We start from the raw sequence: 21711 nt of genomic DNA, 5'->3' as shown, positions 1-21711 counted from the left end.
TCTTAGTAGTCTACTTATGCAAAGTTTTAGAAACTAAACTTGACTTTAATTTTTCAAAACATTTGTAGGGATAGGCTATACATCTGCAAAAAAAAACAAATCTAATTTCTTTTAATTGTTGCTGCTAATTAGCCTCCATCAGTCATTGTTTGAATGCATCAGTGTTGTGGTAGGCCAAATTGGCTAGGGAAGAGAAACTAGCCTCAACTTAATCCTACATCTGTAAAGAAGATATTCGTCAAAAATGACTTTCTCAAAATTATTTTTTATAGAGACTAAACACAGGCTTGTTTCCAAGCCCTGTCTGAAATCATGATTGGTCTTTGTTTGGTGGCAGTGGTGTTAGATCTCTCCCATACATCTTACACTGCTATGTGTTTTAGGGGTTCAGTGATAAACATCCTTATTTTATAGGTAGGCAGCAGGCTATGTAGCCATTGCAATTCAATTATCCATTGCCTGATCAGTTCTTGCAAGGAAATCTGTAATCAACTGAGTCTGATGCCATCGTCCATACTGATTCTAGTTGCGTTTCTGTGTAGCCTACACAGGAGTACCTAAGGGTTGTTCAGCGTTCAGGTGATGAGAAGCATGTCATGTCCACGGTCCACATACCCTGTGCTGACGTGTATGCGGATTCCCTCTATTTAGCGCATGCGCACTGTGTCAGACACGACTCAGCCCTGTCAAGTTAACTGGAGCCAAGTCAACCCAAACCAGGAATTCATATAATCATTCTTCAAAATAAAAGCATCGTGTAAAGTTCGCGCTAGTAAATTTCTATTTAAAACGCTATTAAATTCATTGTTATGGTGGATACAGAGATGTTTAAGAAGCTAGTATAATTTTTGCTTCGTTGAATATCGCCTGAGAACGTTTATTCCCCATTCTTGCTTTTATTTTGAAAATGACAACCGGAAACTGTGTGTTTATCATCTTGTGGACGATGGTGATCTTCGTCGCGTAACCAACACAGCGACCGGTGCTTTGGAGGAGTTTGACGTGGCACTCTGCTTTCACTGAGGGCAACAGACAGAGGAGAGGACTCTACTCAAAATTCAGGTAAATACCAACACGACAGCATTTAAACACGCAGCCAGCACACACGGCTAAACTCTCACCTCAGACAGCCTTTTATTTTGAAGCATTTACGTTTGAAATGAATGCGCTTCAGGTGCAAAGGAAAACTTTGTAGTAATTTCCGCGTAGCTAGCAAGATGTTTTCTGTCATTACGTGGGCTAATCAACATTGAACCCTGTGCTGTCACGTTACTGCGCCCTTTTGATAAGAGGTATTAAGCAACATGTCAAAGGCTAAGTGTTGTATCACCAACAGGATAAACGACTGTCAGTTCAGGTGGATGTGAATCGAGGAAACGCAGGGATGCTCAGACTTTTAGCCTTCATAACGGTCTTTGACGTGGCAATTCTCCGAAGTGGCAGATACAGTTAACTAGTGAACTCAACCGTAAACCGCTATCATATGTTTGTCTGTGAACTTTTCTCGAGCGGTAAATAAGTTACTAAATAGACTTATTATATAGTAAGAACGGACTTTTATTGAGTTGTCAGTACGCAGCTGTTATTTTGTTTACCCTAATGTGCCGAAGTCCATCACCATGTCATAAAATATTTGACACAGAAAAAAGTCCCTCAGCATTCAAAACACATTTTATAGTAGGCTACTGTGTCCCGGTGAATTGACAGTCCGAGGTAAAACATAGCCAAGTGAAAACTTGCAGTTGACTTGAAGCGGTTTTTTTTTTTTTAATGGCTGACAGCAAAACAGAAACAGCTTATGTTGATGGTTATATGAAAGATAGGCTTGCTTTATCTCTCAATGAGCAGCGTCAAAGGTCCATGTTGTTGATGATTGCATGAGGTCAAATATCAGTTTTTGTTGGTTGGGCCTGTAAACATACAGGTGTTATTAATGACATATAGTAACATAATAACCTGCTGCAAACGAAGAATGCTTTCTATAGGTTTGTGCATATTTTTTTATTACAGTAAACATATATTTTTTGAACAATTTGTCAAAATTTAGAAGAAAGTAAAGTTGTATCTATTTATTTTTTATCTTTACAGGTTGTCAAAACAAACTCGTCTTGGCATGAGAAGAAAGTGACGGTCATTTCATCAAAAATGAGTCAACAGGGTTATGTTGCTGCACCCCCATACTCCCAGGCCCAGCCAGGGATGGGGGGCTATCAAGGTGGTTTTGGGAGTGGTCCTACACAGCCTCTCTATGGGCACTATGGGGGGCAACCTCCGGCATTCACAGCTCCACCAGCAGGTACAGTACTTTCGCTTTTGTATTTGGATCATTTCCCAAACAACATGGTTTAACAAGCCTGGTCTTGTAACTGACCAGTGAGCATTTCAGCTCATTCATGAATGACTTTAGTTGTGGCAAGTGATGCTCTCCCTCCATAATAGCAGCAGAAGCTAACAGAAGCTCTCAGATGAATTTTAAAATACATGCCTCAAATGATTTATTTAATGGCTTATAACTTGTCTGAGTTTGCAATTGAAAATGTTTTGTATTGTATCATTTATTATAGTTTGCGTAAGTGAGTGCATTTGTTTATCTGGCTTTTGAATAACTAATCTGCTACACCACTGAGATAGCATGCAGATAGCATGCCTTCTAACTCACTGTAAAGTCCATGAACGTCACTGAACTGCACTGAAACCACATTTCTTTTTGAATAAACTATTTCAGGCAAATTACAAACCTAGCTCTGTGTAGCATACAATTGAGGCTGCAGCCGGACCCTGCACATCTCCATATTGATGAGTCAAAGTGAAAGTCAGACTCTCTGAAGAACCCTGAGCTCACTTACATTACTTTACAGAAAAAAGGTTTTGATTTCAAGTGGACATGGTGAGGACCATATGATGTACCTTACACATGGTGTCACTTACTCACTGCAGGTATGATGAAATCGCCAGTTTCCTCTGCTGCTGGTATGCCTCCCCCTCCGGTGTCCAGTCAGTACAATCCGAATGTCCAGCAAAATGGCGCTCATCCACAAAGGTAATCATTTTCTCCCAGTAGCATCTGCTTCAAATGGCTGATCACTGAAATCAACACAGTTGCAGTAGGTGATGAACGTGTAAAGGAAATACTGCAAATGATAGTTCACCAACATGAAGAAAAGAGAACATATATTTAATAATAAAGCACCTACAGCACACAGCAACACATGTCTGATTAGAGAGTTTAGTAAAACTTAAACTAAAACAATTTCAGCAAAATGTTGAAAGCAGTGTCAGGTACTTTGTCAACATGAGGCCCACTCTGCATGCTACATCCTGCTCACTGTTATTCTTCAGGGAAAGTTGAATTGAAATTTCCTAGATTCAGCTCTTCTTGACTGACTGAGTATTCACAAACACCCTGTTCTTATATCTGGTCAGGTACCCTGCTCCACCGGCTGCATCTGCTGCATATGGACAACCTCCCCAGTCCCCATACAACAACATGGCTTCACCTGCCCCACCTACGGGGCAGCAGCTCACCAATCAGATGAGTGCTATGAACTTGGGAAGCTATGGTAAGTTCACTTATTAGAAAAGAGAAGAAATAGCCCGCACAACCTCGTTTTGCTCCAGAATATTTTACTGACAACGTTTCGGGCTTCTCAGCCCTTCATCAGGTCATCATCATAATGTGTTTCACCCGTGTAGCATATATATGTAGACGCCCCCTGGTGACGTCATCAGACGTGGGATCATTCACAAAAAAATTTCACACACAAAAAAACAACATAGTAGCCTGTGTGAAGGCAGCTTACCAATAGGGAAACATTTGACATTCATACATCATACATTATATCTGAAAAATTCAAGAAAGACATCAGGTTAAAATATAGTCGAATCAAGCATTAAAGACACGCATTGCAGAGCATAGATGCAGTACTGTATAAGAAATCAGGACCCGAAGAGTCCAGTAGCGATGCACTTTCTGCAGGCAAAACATAATGTGGCATCCCTCACGTATCAGGGAATTGAACATGTTAAACGTCCGAGACGAGGAGGTGATACAAATAGACTTGTTACAACGAGAATCCTTTTGGATATTTACTTTGGGCACGATGTCTCCTAGAGGCATGAATGAAGAGTTCCCTATCAGTCATTTTTTGTGATGTATGTGAGGGACTATATTTTAACCTGATGTCTTTCTTGGATTTTTCAGATATAATGTATGATGTATGAATGTCAAATGTTTCCCTATTGGTAAGCTGCCTTCACACAGGCTATGTTGCTTTTTTGTGTGTGAAATTTCTTTGTGAATGATCCCATGTCTGATGACGTCACCAGGGGGCGTCTACATATATATGCTACACGGGTGAAACACATTATGATGATGACCTGATGAAGGGCTGAGAAGCCCGAAACGTTGTCAGTAAAATATTCTGGAGCAAAACGAGGTTGTGCGGGCTATTTCTTCTCTTTTCTACTTTCCCTTTGGCCCAGCACCCCAAGCAAGGGATGTGTGTATATTTTTTTTACAATTTTTACAAAGTTCACTTATTATAAATTTATACCCACCATTGATCTTTAAGCAGGGTTGAATACTGCTGGCTTTCCGTGCTATCTGTTAACATGGTGACTGACTGATAACTCAGGGTCTAAATCATAGGGTTTCTGCTGTTTGGAAAATCAGGCCCACATGAAACAGACCTATGACTAATGTATTGTGGCATTGTTTCTTTCTTGTGTAGCCCCAGGACCCATGCAGAGCCCTCCTCCACCGACCAGCTCTGTGGTCCAGCAGCCTTTCCAGCCACCTCCTCCACTAGCAATGGGCCAGCCTCAGATGCCTCCAGGCCTGCAGTCACCCCACATGCCCCAACACATGTCCCCTACCATGTCACCGCCACAGTCACCCCCAGCAAACTTGCCAATGGCAGGCCCACCAATGGCAGGCCAGCAGATGGCCGGCCCACCAATGGCAGGTCAACAGATGGCCGGCCCACCAATGGCAGGCCAACAAATGGCCGGCCCACCAATGGCAGGCATGGGTAGACCGTTCCCTGGGCCGCCTCCCCCAGGTCCTGGAGGTTTCCAGCAGCCTGGTCCTGGAGCTGTTGGTCCACAAGGATACCCACAGCAAGCTGGTAAGCTGACTCATTAGTATGAGAGCAGTCAGCTTGCATTTAGACTGTTCTACACTCAACGGTGTAACCAGTAAACATCCTCTAATTGCCAGAATTTCCTATTTAAATGTACAGGTCAGTTTGGGGGGCCAATGGCTGGGCCAATGGCTGGGCCAATGGCTGGGCCAATGGCTGGGCCAATGGCTGGGCCAATGGCTGGGCCCCAGCCAGGCATGCCAGGGGCCTTTCCTGGAGCACCGTCTGCATTAGCTGGCCCTCCACAGAAGAAAATGGACCCTGACTCTATCCCAAGCACAGTGAGTTGACCCCTAATCCTCCTGGGGCCAGAGAGCTTTACATACCAACATGTGTCATGCCATATCTGCTGCCCCGAATCAGCAGCTTATTAATTCTTTAAAATGTGCCTGACACATTTGTTAAAGGGATAGTTCACCCAAAATTCAAATTTCACTCATTATCTACTCACCCTCATGTGGACTAAGGGCTGGGAGAAGTTTCAGAGTCCTCCGTGCCTTCTCTGAGTTACAGCGGGGCTGCGTGCAGCACTGCATGTCCATATGACGGTTGTGAACGGAGCTCACTTTTCTTCGTCCAAAAAGACACACCAAAAAACATCCAAATACCTCCACACAGCTCGTCTGTAGTCCCTCTTGTATTGAAGCCCCAACATGAGAAATTGTTCTGAAAAAAATTAAATAAGTCTATATTTTGAGCTTGTTTGTAGCAGAAGCTCCCAGTGTCTCAGTTCACTGCTTTGCCTGTGTCAGTGCAAATCTTGCGCGATTTGCATTGACACCCAGTTCACGGCTCCGCAAATCGTGCGAGATTCCGGCAGAGCAACACTAGGAGCTTCCGCTACAAACAAGCTTAAAATATAATTTTTTTCGGAACAATTTCTCATGTCGGGGCTTCAATACAAGAGGGGCATTACAGACGAGCACTATGGAGGTATTTGGATGTTTTTTGGTGTGTCTTTTTGGACGAAGAAAAGTGAGCTCTGTTCACAACCGTCATATGGACATGCAGTGCTGCACGGAGCCCTGCTGTAACTCAGAGAAGGCACGGAGGACTCTGAAATTTGAATTTTGGGTGAACTATCCCTTTAATATTACTTAGCATCTTCAATCAATCAATTATCAATTATATATTGGGCAATGGAAAAAAAGGAGAACATCTGTGGTTGGTGGTATTAGTTTGTCTGCATTTTAGACAAATTACTAAGAAAATACAATTAGATTTGTCATATAGTCAGGCTGTCTGTGTTAATTAAATATTCATTTTGAAACATTGCATTTATCTAACAGATTGTAATGTAATGCATAATTGGTCTCCTTTAGACCCAAGTCATTGAACATGACCGAACACAGCGAGGAGGACAGGTCTTCAACACAAACCTCAGGGGACAGGCTCCACCTCTAGTCACCACTGACTTCACAGTACAGGACCAAGGTAAACCAAATAACACCATAATCCTCATTAAGAACACTGAATATTATAAGTATGGTTGGTAAAAAATCCATTCATACCAACTAAACACGTCTACAAAGCCTCTGTGTTTATCCAAAATTGAACATATTCACACATTCAGTAGCTTTTTTGTTGTTTGTAGTGTACACTTTGATCAAGAGTAAAATGTTTCCTTGTATTGAGGATTATGAGTATCAGCCATTTATTATCATGATGATCTGAACATGCAGAACTACAGTACACACACGCTGCTCAGACAGTGGCAACACAAATGTGCTTTGTCATAATATATCAAGGTAACTGACCCTTTGTTTGACTTATTCCAGGCAATGCCAGTCCCAGGTTCATGCGATGCACCACCTACTCCCTCCCCTGCACTGCTGATCTGGCCAAGCAGTGCCAAGTGCCCCTGGCCTCCATCATTAAACCCTTTGCCAATTTGCCAAAGGATGAGGTAAGCCATGGTTTTACATGTGACTTCAAGCCAGTTTCTACATCTAAAAATCACATGCTCCGTTACATCAACAATACATAATCACCTGCTAAGATCAGCCACAAAAAGAACGAAAGACTGATTTGATTAACTGTGGAAAAAAAAGACATTTTTCTGGCCCAACTCCAACTCACTTGCTGGGAATAAAATGCTAATATGCTTTTAAATGTGTGCTTACTGTAAAACAAAATCGTATAATATCAAAACTCATGAGCCTGATTTCTAAATATGGGAAACACTGCATGCAGAACCATGCAGCATTTCTGTCCCCACACTGTGTTTTGGAAACATTTCTACACTGTCATCCAAATTATGACTTATGACACTACTAGGACACTTTTGGTGGAGTGTTTTTATGCCATCTGAACTCTTCCTTATTGTTCTAATGGCATTTCACATTTTTGAGAATTGTACAGGGCTGTTTTGAAAATTTTGCGACGCATAGTGTAGTTTTAACATTTCATACTGTATGGTGGTACTTAACGGAAACTAGAGACTTTTGCATTTGGTTTATATGTTACACTCAGTTTGCCACTGTGCAGTTTCAAACACCAAATTTAGTTCTTTGATATATGTCTAGCACTCAAAGTTAATTTGTCCTGCGAGTGACCTCCTTTTGGATCATGTGTGGTCCAAGAATCCTGTCTTAGATATTTTCCTCCTCCACTCGCCTTGTCCCAGGCACCAATTGGCCTTTTTAGGCAATGTTAGCTTTCTCTCATCTGGCTGTAGGCTAATTAGCTAGATGTCAGATCTGCAGGGACCACTGAGGAAGAAAGGAGGTTTATACAAAAGCAATCAAACCTGAGTGGACTATACTCCCAGATTCTATTCAGTCCAGTGCATCGTGGACATGCACCAGAAATATACTAAAATAATAAATCAATGCTCCAAGTCTACACATCATTTAAAAGGAGCATGTCGTTGTGCTTCGGGTGTTGAATCTACTGTTTTATCATCCCACAGCTTTTGTTCGCTGCACTGGGTAAATAGCTCTTAGATACTGTAAACACTTTAACTCTCCACTGTCCACCTCAGTCTAATAATAAACCTGCTTGCTGCCTTGTTTAGTTCACTTGAACCGTGCCACAATATAAATTTTGTATTCATATTGTGCCAAGACATGGAGAAAGCTTTTTAGATAATTAGTGTTACATAGTGATAGGCTAGTGCACTGCACTCAGAGCCATGATGTATCACAGACCCACTGATGCTACAGATAGAGCAGAGTTTACATACAGTATGTGAGTGTGTGGTCCAAGTATGGTAAATGTTGCATTGCTGAAAACATGGGAAACATCACATTGAATGTAGTTATTGAAGCATTTAATCTGTGATCCATACATTGCATGTAAGATGTGCTTTTCAGCAGACAGTAAGAATTTTGTTTAGTTAACAATTCCCTTTTAAGGGACTGGATTCTTTTATTACAATGGTCTGAATTAGTTTGGGAACAGTTATTAAAATGTCTGTTGTGTTTGTCTCTGTATAGGCTCCTTTGTATGTCGTGAATCATGGAGAGACAGGCCCCATCCGCTGCAATCGATGCAAGGCCTACATGTGTTCCTACATGCAATTTATTGATGGTGGTCGTCGCTACCAGTGTGGTTTCTGCAACTGTGTTAACGAAGGTACGGTAACATTTTAAGCAGAAAGAGAAACATCAACCTGAGACAAGAAAAAACATGAACAATGCAACTCAACAATATATTATACACAGTTCTACATTCAGTTGAATGTCCTTGTCTTATTCCAGTGCCAGTCTTCTATTTCCAACATCTTGACCACATGGGCCGGAGGGTGGACTTCTATGAGAGGCCTGAGCTGTCATTGGGATCCTATGAGTTTGCAGCTACCATGGATTACTGCAAGGTACAGGAGGACGACTTGTGATGTGTCGACTGCTATTCAATACACATGATACACTGAGTGCATTAAGTTGATCAATAGACATGAACACTTAAATTAAGGGATTGTTTGCAAGTGTAAAATAGTTTATGCATTGATTATGCAAAAGATTTGTCACTTTGATGGTTCAAATTGATGGTTGTTACACAAGTCTCTTAATATGACACCAGAGATTTGCATCTAAATGGCTGCATTATTGATTTTTCGGAGGGACCTTTTGGATGCCACCCGACATTATTCAGTACATGTTGATTATATCGAAGCAGGACAGAATATGTTCAACTTAGAATAAAAGACCGTGATGGTAATGAACTTTGTGACCCTGCGGAGGCCATGGCTGTTGCGAACAACGTTAGAGGGTCAGAGTACGTTGGCAAAGCTGAGTCACTCCACTGGCCTACTTTTGCTGTGTTTATTAAGACTTATAAACACTCTCTGCGGGCCAGTGATTAAACAAAAGCCTGCAAGGTGAGTGTCTTGTCATGGGTTGTAACTGTGGAAACATAACAGTGTCACACTGACAACGCTCTTCGGCACACACTGTGTTGCCATTGCCTTCCATTCAGGGAGTCATACCTGTCACAGTGTCCTCACAGCTACTTTCAAGTTATAAGCAAGCCCAGATGGAAACATCTCTGGTACTGAAGAGCTAATAACGGAAATTTAGGGCAGAAGACATAACAGTAGATACCAGGCTTTAGGCTGTTTGTTGATATACTGTGATTAAATTCCTTGATTGCAGAAAAGAGGGCTGAAAAAGAAATAATTTGTTTGCTTATAACTAGTTTATTCAAGAGCTTAAGCTTGCACAGGGAGTACGTTTTCTTCTGTTTTTCTCATTTAATTTTGAAATAAGGTATTTTTTTGCTGTATGCCCATCAGGCCATTACAGACTGGAAATACATTTATAATATGAGTTGATTACTGACACCTGTTGCCTTCTTCTCCTGTAGAACAACAAACCTCCCAATCCTCCCGCCTACATCTTCATGATCGATGTGTCCTACAGCAATATTAAAAGTGGCCTGGTCAAACTGATATGTAACGAGCTGAAGACTCTGCTTGAGAAGCTGCCCAGGTACACACCAGAACCACACACTCACACACTCAGACAGCACCGGGGGAAGTGTAATGCATGTTGTCCATATAATACTGCAAGTGCTATACACTTCCACAATGTCCACTTTTCCACATACACCATAATTGTACCATAATCCCTTCAAAGTGCAAACTTAATGCTGCTAATACTGTTTTCATCCAACATAAACCTTTCCAAAAACAGACTTCCCTCAAGTCCTTAACATCAAGCCAACTATTTGCTCTCATCAGCTGAATATTCTTGCATGACGTTTTGCAGATGGTGGGTATCGGTTAAGGAGGACATCCAGCCTCCCAAAAACGGAAAATGTTAACAGTGCAGGCATCCAAAACAAAAACACAAACTTGAAATCCCGCGTTTGTTGTCACTTTTGTTCCAGTAGTGAGTGACTCTTGACTCATCATTAAGGAGAAGATGATTTATACCACCTGGTTAGTCCTAAAATAACTTTCTTCTCCCTGATTGGTCAGTGCCAGGAACAATATATCCATATTTGTCTGCTGCCATTACATCATCCCTTAAACGCTCAGGAGAAGTGTACTGAAGATAAGCCCCCTCTCCAGCTGTGTTTGAATTTTTTCTTTTGTTTTTCTAAGCACTAAATTAAACGACATTGGACACCCTGCATTTTTATATAGTTCATCTAATTCTGCAGTTTGCCAAATTCACTTAAAATCGACATAGAGCTTAGTTTAAGTAACTACAGATGTAGAGCAGGTCTTGCAGTGGCATTTTTTTTTTTTATCATCACTGGTATTTTTAATCACTGGCTGGTATGAGAAAGAACAAAATTAAATCCATTCCCAATCTCTTATTTCCAATAACAACACCTGTGACTAATGTTCAACATAAGAGCCGTGGGGTCGCGGTTAAACAGTGGCATACTTTCTGCTCTAAGCCGCATTACATGTTACTGAGTGTGCCTGCATGATTTAAGAAGGGAGACCTACAATGTACAGTTGGTAGTGTCAGTAAAGAATGCTTTTAAATTACTATGATGTTGAAGGCTTTTGATGCATGTTCAGTGTAGTTACCAGTTCCACACCCTGATCCAAAATGTTCTGGTAAATGTCAGGGAGCTTTTGTGTCTTTAAGTAGCACATATCTAAGAAAGCCAAAATACTTTTTTTTTTACAGTATAAATCCAGAGGCATAGTATAGATAAGATATAGTAAGCTGCAATAGAGAGAGAAACACAAGCGGAAAAAAATGAAAATGACAGACATGACTCATCGGTAAATTAGTTTTCAACCCAAAGTACTTGTACTGTAGCAGTTATTTCCTTCCTTTGAACCCTCACTTACGACTTTCACTCAACACTCACACAGACACACACACTCACTCAAAAGTTAATAAACAAGTCCATATTGGATATCTCAATCCCAGAAGAATGTTTATACTTGATTATTCGACATGCTCGACATATGCATCTCAAAGATAAACCAGATTCTGGTCTTCTGTTTTCTTTTGCATTAGAGAAGAGTGAATAGTGTTTCATTATTTAGATAACAGCATCAATGCTTTACTGTTTTGTCCAAGAAGGAAGTGATAGTGGTAGAAGAAACATAACAGACATGCTGTTGGGTCCTAGTAGTGAATGCACAATGACAGTGGTTTTTGGTAAACACAACAGCAGGCTTGACATATGGGAAAGGATTGATTCTACACACTGCACACATGCAGCCCTTGTAAAAAAAACAACAACATTTCAGCAGACTTAGTAGAAAAACATCCTGTTGACAGATGATTGTTGTCTTTCCCTTACCAGAGAGGATGGTGTGGAGAACTCTGCAGTTAAGGTCGGCTTCGTCACCTACAACAAGATCCTCCACTTCTACAATGTGAAGAGTGCGTTGGCCCAGCCCCAGATGATGGTGGTTTCAGACACGGCTGACATGTTCGTCCCACTGCTTGATGGTTTCCTCGTCAACTACCATGACTCGAAGGCTGTTATCTACAAGTAAGATTAAAGCTCATTAGTAAACTACTTCAAACAAATAAACTTAATCGTGGATGTCCCATCATTTAGGGACAGAAAGATGAAGGTACTTTTAATATAACTTGATAGGATATTGTTTCATTTGTCTTCATGGTGGCTTCAGGAGCAGTCAAAGTGGTTGAGACACCCTGAACAGGTCATAATCATGTCCCTTACTCTGCAGCCTGCTGGACCAGATCCCTGACATGTTTGCAGACACCAACGAGAGTGAAACGGTCTTTGCCCCTGTCATCCAGGCCGGCGTGGAGGCATTTAAGGTCAACCCCCGCGCGACATCTGTCAACATGAAGTGGGAGATTAGGGGCCTACAGCAACCTCCTTGAACCATGGGTGGCTTCCATAGGTTTAGATTTAGAATAATATCTGTGTCTGTAAAGATCAACTATCATCAGCTCAGTGGGAAGCTTCATATTCGACTGGCCATTTTCAATCAGCAGCAGCGCTTCTGAAGTCTAACATCCTGGTCTCTTTTACTTTTATCATCTGTATCACTGAGGTTTCCAATAACACGTAGAAAGGCCAAAACACATAACGTTGTACTTTTGTTTTTCTTGAAAAGGTCAAACAAATTTAAATCTAAACAAAAGAAGAATTGCACTGCAACCACAAGGTTGTTTCGCTTTGTCAAAATATTTCATATGTGCTGCTCACGCCACATTTGGCATCGACATCTGAACTCATTCAAGCCGTCAAGTCAGTGAAGCAACGCATTTCTCTTTTCCTGATATATTTGTGTTTACTTTACTTCCAATAAACTTTCCCAGTGATATGAGGTCAGTGTTTTGGCACACAGCAAAGGAAAAGTTCACACGCTGCTTTTAATTGGAAACAGTTGCTATATTACACAATAGCAAATAGTCAGTGACTCTTGTTTATTTTTTCATGGCTGTTGCTGTTTTTATTTGTATTATAAGTATTGCTTACATCTTTATCTTCGTATTATCAGTTTATTTGGCAACACAGGGGAGTGCTGTTTTGATAAAGATTATGATCTGAATCATTTGATCCTTTGTAGCATTTGAATGTCTGCAGCCCCTGACCTAATGATTTCACAGTGATGCTACAAACAACATGTCAAGAAGTAACATGGTACCCACCTTGGTGTGACCTCCTTTAGGAAATGTTGTTTGTCATTTTCTCTCTCTCATCCTTCTGTCATCTGCAGGCAGCAGAGTGTAGTGGAAAGCTCTTCATCTTCCACTCCTCCATGCCCACCGCTGAGGCTCCTGGCAAACTGAAAAACAGGGATGACAAAAAGCTGGTCAACACTGAGAAAGAGAAAGTGAGTAGCATTTTGTGTCGAGGGGGCTTGAGTTCTGGCAGTTGTAGAATGAGTAAACACACGGGGTAGGCCTGGACTCCATCTATCTCCAGTAAGCATGGGAGTTTTTTCATGTCCCATCCAAAATGTATTTTTCTTCTGCTGTCAGGCGGGCTAATAATAAACAATCTCTCTTCTCCACCTGCATCTGTGGTAGAAACTGTCTTTAAGTTTTGAAATGTGAGAATGCCATTCCAGAAAGCTGCCATCTCACCAAGTTCAATTCTGTTTTTCCATAGACCCTGTTCCAGCCTCTGAAGGGAGTGTATGAGCAACTGTCCAAGGACTGTGTGGCACAAGGCTGTTGTGTGGATCTCTTCCTCTTCCCCAGCCAGTATGTCGACATGGCAACCATGGCTGATGTGCCCTCGCACACCGGAGGCTCTGTCTTCAAGTACAACAACTTCCAGGTACAACATCCAGCAGGCAGACCTGTTAAGTGCAGGCCATTCAAAAAAACACAGTGTGTTGTAAGCAGATGCATACAACGTAAAATCTAAATAATGGTTCAAACATTGTTTTTTCTTCTTGTAATTGCACTAAAAAGTCATAATTCAATGCATCAGCAGAGGTCTTTGCAGTTTAATAAAAGCTTGTTGTGTTCACATAATAATTTTGGCACAGTACCCACAGTCTAATATAGAACTGTCCCGAAGGAATGGTGCAACAAGCATGGGAAATTACTGTTCAAACACACCACATATCACGGCAGTACAACACTGTCTCACACACATAGCCGTAATCCACACTCAACTACTCTATAAATAACACCTTAATCTCAGCATTTAACATAAAACAGGTTTACTCACAAGCAGCTACAGAATTCCCCCTTGGAGCTAGAGGAAATGAGTTGTGTCAGTGAACATTTATGAGCTTCAGTTGTCATGCTTGACATTGGCATGAAATCAAATAGTGACAATAGCGCCATCTGCTGGTTAGGACATACGGTACAATATTTGCTGCTCACTCAAGTGTATTTCTTCTTGCCAGGTGGAGACGGACGGGGAGCATTTCCTGAGGGACCTGAGGAAAGATGTGCAGAAGAGCATTGGATTTGATGCCATAATGCGTGTTCGTACCAGTACAGGTAAGGAATATAGGAAGATTTTTCACCTGCTGGTTAATACTCAACTAACCCTTGAACTGTGAGGAGTGACTCGTATGTTTTTGTGTCTGTCTTCAGGCTTCAGAGCCACAGACTTCTTTGGTGCCATCCATATGAACAACACCACAGACATAGAGATGGCAGCCGTGGATTGTGACAAGGCTGTGACCGTCGAGTTCAAGCACGACGACACGCTCAATGAGGAGACTGGGGCGCTCATACAGGTGAGTCTTTTAAAAATGTAAAAAAAAAAAAAAAAAGAAAATCTGAATTTGCTGCCAGGACTTAAATAACTAACTTGCGTCTCTTTTCCCAGTGTGCTTTGCTGTACACCACGGTCGGTGGCCAGCGACGACTGCGTGTCCACAACCTGAGTCTGAACTGCAGCTCGCAGTTGTCACAGCTGTACCAGAGCTGTGAAACGGACTCACTCATCAACTTCTTTGCCAAAACAGGTGACTGTCCTTTTACATTTTTTTTTTTCTCTGAAACTCACAGTCTCTCTCCCACACTCACCACCTCATTTAAAGTTTGCACTGGAGTCACAGACTGCTAAAACAATAGAGAAAAGACACATGTTCCCTCCCACACTCTGTGAATAGTCCATTATTTAAAGTGGGGGTCATTCCATACAGTCAGCTCTCTTTATTTAAGGCTATAATGTAGTGCAGAGACAGCCTGCTTATGTACATCACTATCATCCTCTGACCTTTGTTGAATTTACCCCATGCATCACCTGATAATCTACTAATGCTGACTGATTTACGATGAGTGAGAGAAGAATGCGTTGTGGAAATCAGAACCACATGTTTCACACTGAGCCCCTCTCTAATGCGCACATAGCAAACCTTAAGCACAGTGGTATTACTGATCTTCAGTCACCTTTCACCATCCTGCTACTCTTCAGCTGCCTTTCTTCCAATCATTTGTTCTTCTCTTTTAACCGGCCTTTTCTCACCGCCACCCAGCTTACCGTGCCATATTGAACCAGCCTCTGAAGAATGTGAGGGAGGTCCTGGTCAACCAGACGGCCCACATGTTGGCCTGCTACAGGAAGAACTGTGCCAGCCCCTCCGCTGCCAGCCAGGTCAGTGCACGACAATGCCTGCAATGAATGAGCCTTTGATTTCAGGATAGAAGATTGTATAATACATCTATTGTATTAGGTATTTGTTTCAGGAACAGTAACATTTTTTTATTCATGTGCCCATACGTAGCTGATCCTGCCTGATGCCATGAAGGTGTTCCCAGTCTACATGAACAGCCTGATGAAAACTGCTCCCTTGGTGGGCAGCACAGAGCTCTCCACAGACGACAGAGCCCATCATAGGCTGGCGGTCATGGGTATGGGGGTGGAGGAGACACAGCTGATGCTCTACCCTCGCCTCATCCCGCTGGTGAGAGTCACTAACACGTAGAGCGTAGTATAACCTGCATGAGACACTCACCTTGTACTGTTGCAACATCAGGACGTATAGAAGGGGATGTGTGTATTTAGATTGTAGTAAGTGCTGTGTGATTCCTAACAATCTGTTCTTTTGTCTTCAGCACAACATGGATGTGAGCAGTGAAGCTCTGCCTGCTCCAGTGCGCTGTTCAGAGGAACGCCTCACAGACTCTGGCATGTTCCTGCTGGAGAACGGCCAGTCCATGTTCCTGTGGCTGGGCCAAGCCAGCCCACCTGACCTCATCCAGAGCATCTTCAACCTGCCCTCCCTCGCACACCTGCAAGGACATATGGTCAGAATCCTTTTACTACCTCGACATATTTATAAACCAAATAAATAAAACACTTATCAGTGTTTACACATATCAGATGAGACGTTTTCTTACCTCTGGTTGCTGGAGCCATTACTGTATGGTGAGAGAATGTGTGGATGTTTAGCTGGGCAGTATGCCTTGGAATTACAAGTCCAGTTCAGAGAAGCAGATACTTCATATCTCAGAGGGAGAAGGATTGAATTCATAATCAAACCTCACAACCAGACCATGATTGGATCCAGTATGAATCTGATACATCCACAGAGTACAGCAGCTCCACATGTGCAGCCTGGCTGCAACATAAACTGCAGTGACTCAATCAACAATAATTAAAACACACGTCAACCTCATACCAAGTTCAAAGACATTTATTTTCAAGATAAGACAAACAACACGTCAGCATGTGGTTCTGCTGCATACAGGCAGGAGGCAGACAATCATTCAAAAGAACGTTTTATCTTCATTTTTATGAAACAAACTGACTTTCCATCTGATTTGTTTATGCTCAAAGTGTCGTAAAGGTGTTGAACCAGTGCCACTGACCTTGATTTTAGACTTGACCAAGCTTCTAATTGTGTCTTTCAGAGTGCGCTGCCAGAGCTGGACAACCCAGTGTCAAAGAAGGTCTGCTCCCTCGTCAGTGGCCTGCTGGAAAAGAGGCCCAACTCCATGAAGGTAAGATTTAAAAAGCTAGACGCTACAACACAGTCTCCAGATATATCATTGTTTATTGAGAGAATGTCTTTTTTTTTGCTAAACATGACCAAAAAGCTGTTTTTCCACAGAAAAAATACTTACAAGACAAAATCTAAATCCCAAAGCTTCTAATGATCTCTGGCTCCCCCTAGTGGAGTCAGTGTAAAATATTGAAACAGCTCCACAGAGCCCACATTAACCTTTTTACTGCCATTTTCCACATGAAGCAGCAAAGCACAATCCAAGGATACAGTATAGTAGCTCAAATGGATGGATGTTAACCCTAACCTAACCTGTTATCCCCAGTGATGATATCATACCACCTTTGATTCCTCCTTGTGCCCCTACAGCTGATGATGTGCAGAGCAGCCAGTCAGACTTCAGGGAAGAAGCTATTGTTCCCAAAGAGACAGCCAGACCTAGCACAGCCATCCCTCAGAAGAAGGAAAGCAGGATTAGTGAAGACAATGAGAATATATAGCTCTTAACCTCGAGAATAAAAACTGTACATCTGACCTCAACGACCTGCCATCTCGTACTGTTTCTCCGCTTCCTCGTCAAGTGCAAATCCCATGACGAGTGCAGGCAACATAGCCGACAATGGCATAAACAGAGTTGACTCACCTGCTCGATCTGAGGATGAATTTGTCTTGCTGAGTGGCACCTCTCCGAGTCTAGCAGTGAGACGGGAACCTAAAAGACGCATCAACACTAATAGAAAATTAAAGGATTGGTCAATCAAAATCACCAAACCTATAGTTATCCTTGGAGACTCCAATTTGTCCAGGATCCCCCCCCCCCCTGATGACCCTGAAATACAAATTGACAGTTATCCTGGTGCGGGCATTCACCACATCCAGTCCATTCTCAAAAAGCTAAAACCAAGAAAGTTAGGGAAGTCATTCTCTCAGTGGGCCTTAACAACTGCCTCAAACATCTGCTTTCTAGCACCACAGACAAACAATTGGGATTATTGATTACTATGGCAAAACTAAAATTTCCCAACCTAATAAACAACAAAACTTGATTGAACTCTTGAACCAGACGATCATTAAAAAATACAACTTTTTAACTGAAATCAATAAATTGACTTTCAGGGTGTTTGATAGAGACCAACTACACTGGACACTAATGACAGCCATGCAAATCTTTAATCATTGGCTGGACCAGTCAAACATGTGAGGGGTGAAACTATTAGTACATCTCCTTACTCCAACGTTATGGTCCTCCTTTCAGACTTAACCTAACTGAAAGACAGATCCTCGAAAGGGGCCTCAATGTTATCCCTACCCCTGAAAAATTAGACAAACTTCAATTGAGACGGGATCTATACCACCGAGGTCAGGGGGCGATCCTTGGCTGCTCAACCGCACCCCTTTTATTTTCAGTGGATCCTTAGGGAGAGGTCATCCCATCAGAGAATCAATAACATCACAGGTCAAAAATGTCATCTACATTATACAATGTCAACAATGTCAACTCTTGTATGTAGGCGAGACAGACAGGGCTTTAAAAGTGCGCATCACGGAACATTTAATAACATCAAAAAAGGTCAATTTGACACCTCTTTATGCGCATTTCCAGTACCACAGTATTGGCAATTTCAAATATATAGGTGTGTGTCATTATTATGTATTTGTTTATATGTTTACATCCTAATATTATTATTCCTATATATGTTTTCTTTGTTTTTCATATATATGTTGAATTTCGAATGATTAATATTTATTTACAGTACCTTTTCAAAGGATGACATTTTTTACATGAACCCCTTTTGTTTGATTTATTGCATGTCACTTTATTATTCCTCCTTTTCGCATTATGTACTGTCTAATACTTTAAACATTTATTTAATTAATTTTTTCAATGTATTGTTTGTTATGGTTTTGTCCTAACTTTCCTTTTCTACATATCAGACTCACCTGCAATCCTATTCCCCTTAACCACACCTCCGGACATCCCATCCAAACCACTATTTCAAGGCTATTTTAGGATCTTATTATTTGGGCACTTTAATTCATTTGATCCATTAAACAATATATTTTTTTACGCTTATTTAACCCTAGATTATATCCTGTACCTGACTTCAACCAACATCCCTGGATTAATAACTTTTTCGCTTTTCTGCCCTACTCATGACAAACTCTCTTGTGTTCCCTCCTAGACTTAATGTTGACATCTAACCCTGCCTGACCCAGTTTATTATACAATTTTTACCTTCCTACAAACCTAACCCTAACTGCCAGTAACTGCACTTAAACTGGAACTTCTTTTTCTTCTTCTTCTCTGCTCAGCTCCTAATTGTGAGGCAGAAGGACAAACCAGAGATGCTGTTCCGTCAGTTCCTGGTGGAGGACAAAGGTCTGCACGGAGGAGCCTCCTACATGGACTTCCTTTGCTACGTTCACCGAGAGATCAGGCAGCTGCTCACTTAACCACAAACGCTTGTCCTCAGTGTTCCCATCCAGACCGGCTTGGGAAAAACACGGCATCTAATGAACCATGCACAAATCTCACTGGGTCCATCTCAGTAGGTTCCATTTGAATCATAAGGACGGTCCGCAAAAAGAAACTTGTTTTACAAAGACGGAAGGGGGATCCAGGAACCAGGGAGAACCTTTTTGAGATTCAGCCTCCAGCTGCCTTTCCACAGCTGCCTTTCATACATGCCTTTGTCCTTTAGTATACACACACACACAGTATGATCTTCAAATAACCACTTGTCACATGAGGAATATCCAAGTAGATGTGGAGGAATGAAATGGACAACACATCCAGCATTTCCCGCACAGACACTTTGTATGATGGACTGTGGAGACAGGGATGACATCAGTGCCTCAGGCTGAAATGCATTTTGGCATAAAGCCCATCGGCATAAGCAATACAGCATATATCTCCACTGTGTGTTCAGTTGATTGGAGCGCTTTTTCCTTTAGCCTTCTAGATTTACAGGGTCTGGATAAGACAAGGGGTTATTTGTGGGTCATACTGTAGATGTTAACTTGCCAGTGTTTGTTTCACTCATAGACTGAATATGTAAAGGAAGAGGTTTTTTTTTTTTTTTTTTTTTTTTTAAACAAACGCTTTAAAGAAATTTTACAATATTTAAATGACTTACAGATGTTTCCATATTTTAATCATACTATAGCTGTCTTAGTAAACGGTGTATCCACAGTACTAGGTTATTCATAATTGAGCAGAAACTGCCAAAATAAAGGCCACTGCTTTGCCAGGACCAAAAATTTTTCCCGTCATGACGACATGTGTAAATCAAACCATTTGATTCACAAGTGCACCCACTAAAAATCAGATTCTTTTACCATTTATGGTGCAGATTTCACCCTCACTGGGAACAGTGACGCAGGAAACATTCTTGTTTTGGTGAGAATAAGCTGAAACAAATGCAGCTGTTCTTCTGCAGAAGGAACCAGGACCAACTACACTTTTCTACATGAGTCAGACCTTGTGCTAAAAACGGTTGTTTTGGGGAAACTTATTTACATTTGTAATGAGAAAGATGAATGGATTACAAATTTACGTCACAAGGCATTAAAGGGAACAAGTTACTGGGACCAAATATTAAGCTTTTCCCTCGATCTGTCATGTTAAATATTATGATTTATTCTTGTTGGATTTGATTCATTTTATGACCTGAAACAGTATCTTATTTTATGAAAAACCTCTGTAAAGACTAAAACTAAAAAATATATAAATCTGGCTCTGTTCAACCACATAAATCTTGGTTTTAAATGATCTTTGATGATGTATGTCAGCACAGTTACATCATACTGTCCAGCCTTGCTTGTTTTCATTAGAAGAAACTGCTTCTATGTAATTCATGTTCTTCATTTGATAAATATTGTATGATCCTTGTGTGTGGCCAACAAAGTCTTTTTGTACGTGACGTGCGCAACTTGTGTTTCCAAAATTGTCTGCCTTAAGTTGATATAACAGTTGTGAAAAACATGTTAAAATGTGTTTTGTCCTCGAGGTCTCGGCTGATTTCAAATCTATTTGGTTTGTATGCAAACTTATCTCAGGTAATTTGAATACCTTTCTATTTTCAAGTTGGAAGCAGTGATTTGAATTGAACTGGAAAGAGGATGGGTGGATGTTTGTTGGACAAGAATGGTGGAAATTCACGGGCTTGGTGTGCCATGTACATTTATTCCAGACCCTAAACAAACCTTTGTCTAATTAAACTCTTGACTCAAAACTATCGCTGATGACTTTTTGTTGTATGACTTTGACAGCTACAATAATCAAATAAATCAACACATAGGCAAATGTTCAAATAAGTGAATATCAAACTGTTCACATTCAAGCTGCTGATTTGTGGTGATCTCATATTAGTGAGTAATCTACTGCACAATCCTCAGTCATTGATCTATTGTCAAATGACGAAAAATCAAATTATACAAGATCCAAAGCAAATGTGCACAAAATTAGATCACGACTTCAGTGGATGTAGACTTAAATCTTTTTGTTTCATTTTCTTTAATCAAGTCCAGATGCTGGGAGGGATTTTTAAATGCGTTATTCTCTTGTCACCACAAGGTGGCACCAAACAACCGCTTATCTGCTTTTTGACCAACAACATGCTGCTGACTTCATTGATCAATTCATCCACATTACAAAAAAAAAAAAGTCTCATCATAAGGGATTCCAATTCCAAGTCAAACTAACTTCACATGCACTGAGAGAGGAAACTACAGCAAACAAGGAGAGCTAGTGAT

The 21711-nt window shown here is 41.2% G+C and overlaps 1 protein-coding gene across 4 annotated transcripts; it reads left to right on the top strand.

The window, feature by feature from the left end:
* Positions 1-951: 951 nt before the first annotated feature.
* On the top strand, positions 952-20847 carry sec24d (SEC24 homolog D, COPII coat complex component). Of its 4 annotated transcripts, XM_083993260.1 has the most exons (24): positions 952-1062; positions 2089-2296; positions 2938-3040; positions 3424-3560; positions 4731-5126; positions 5241-5268; positions 5329-5422; positions 6464-6575; positions 6920-7047; positions 8579-8717; positions 8843-8958; positions 9948-10072; positions 11862-12053; positions 12256-12349; positions 13258-13374; positions 13653-13823; positions 14404-14500; positions 14597-14742; positions 14835-14973; positions 15487-15605; positions 15736-15915; positions 16067-16258; positions 16865-16954; positions 19270-20847. In XM_083993260.1, exons 2-24 carry the CDS (start codon positions 2146-2148, stop codon positions 19408-19410), a joined length of 3207 nt encoding a protein of 1068 aa, XP_083849386.1. In that variant the 5' UTR covers positions 952-1062; positions 2089-2145; the 3' UTR covers positions 19411-20847. The 4 variants fall into 4 exon arrangements, with proteins under 4 accessions (XP_083849386.1, XP_083849383.1, XP_083849385.1 ...); XM_083993257.1 differs by having other exon boundaries at positions 5241-5422; XM_083993259.1 differs by lacking the exon at positions 952-1062 and adding an exon at positions 1379-1511 and having other exon boundaries at positions 5241-5422.
* Positions 20848-21711: the final 864 nt, after the last annotated feature.

The sequence above is a fragment of the Trachurus trachurus genome, assembly GCF_905171665.1.
Source record: "Trachurus trachurus genome assembly, chromosome: 18".
Lineage (NCBI taxonomy): Eukaryota > Metazoa > Chordata > Actinopteri > Carangiformes > Carangidae > Trachurus > Trachurus trachurus.
This window is presented reverse-complemented; position numbering and strand designations above follow the sequence as displayed.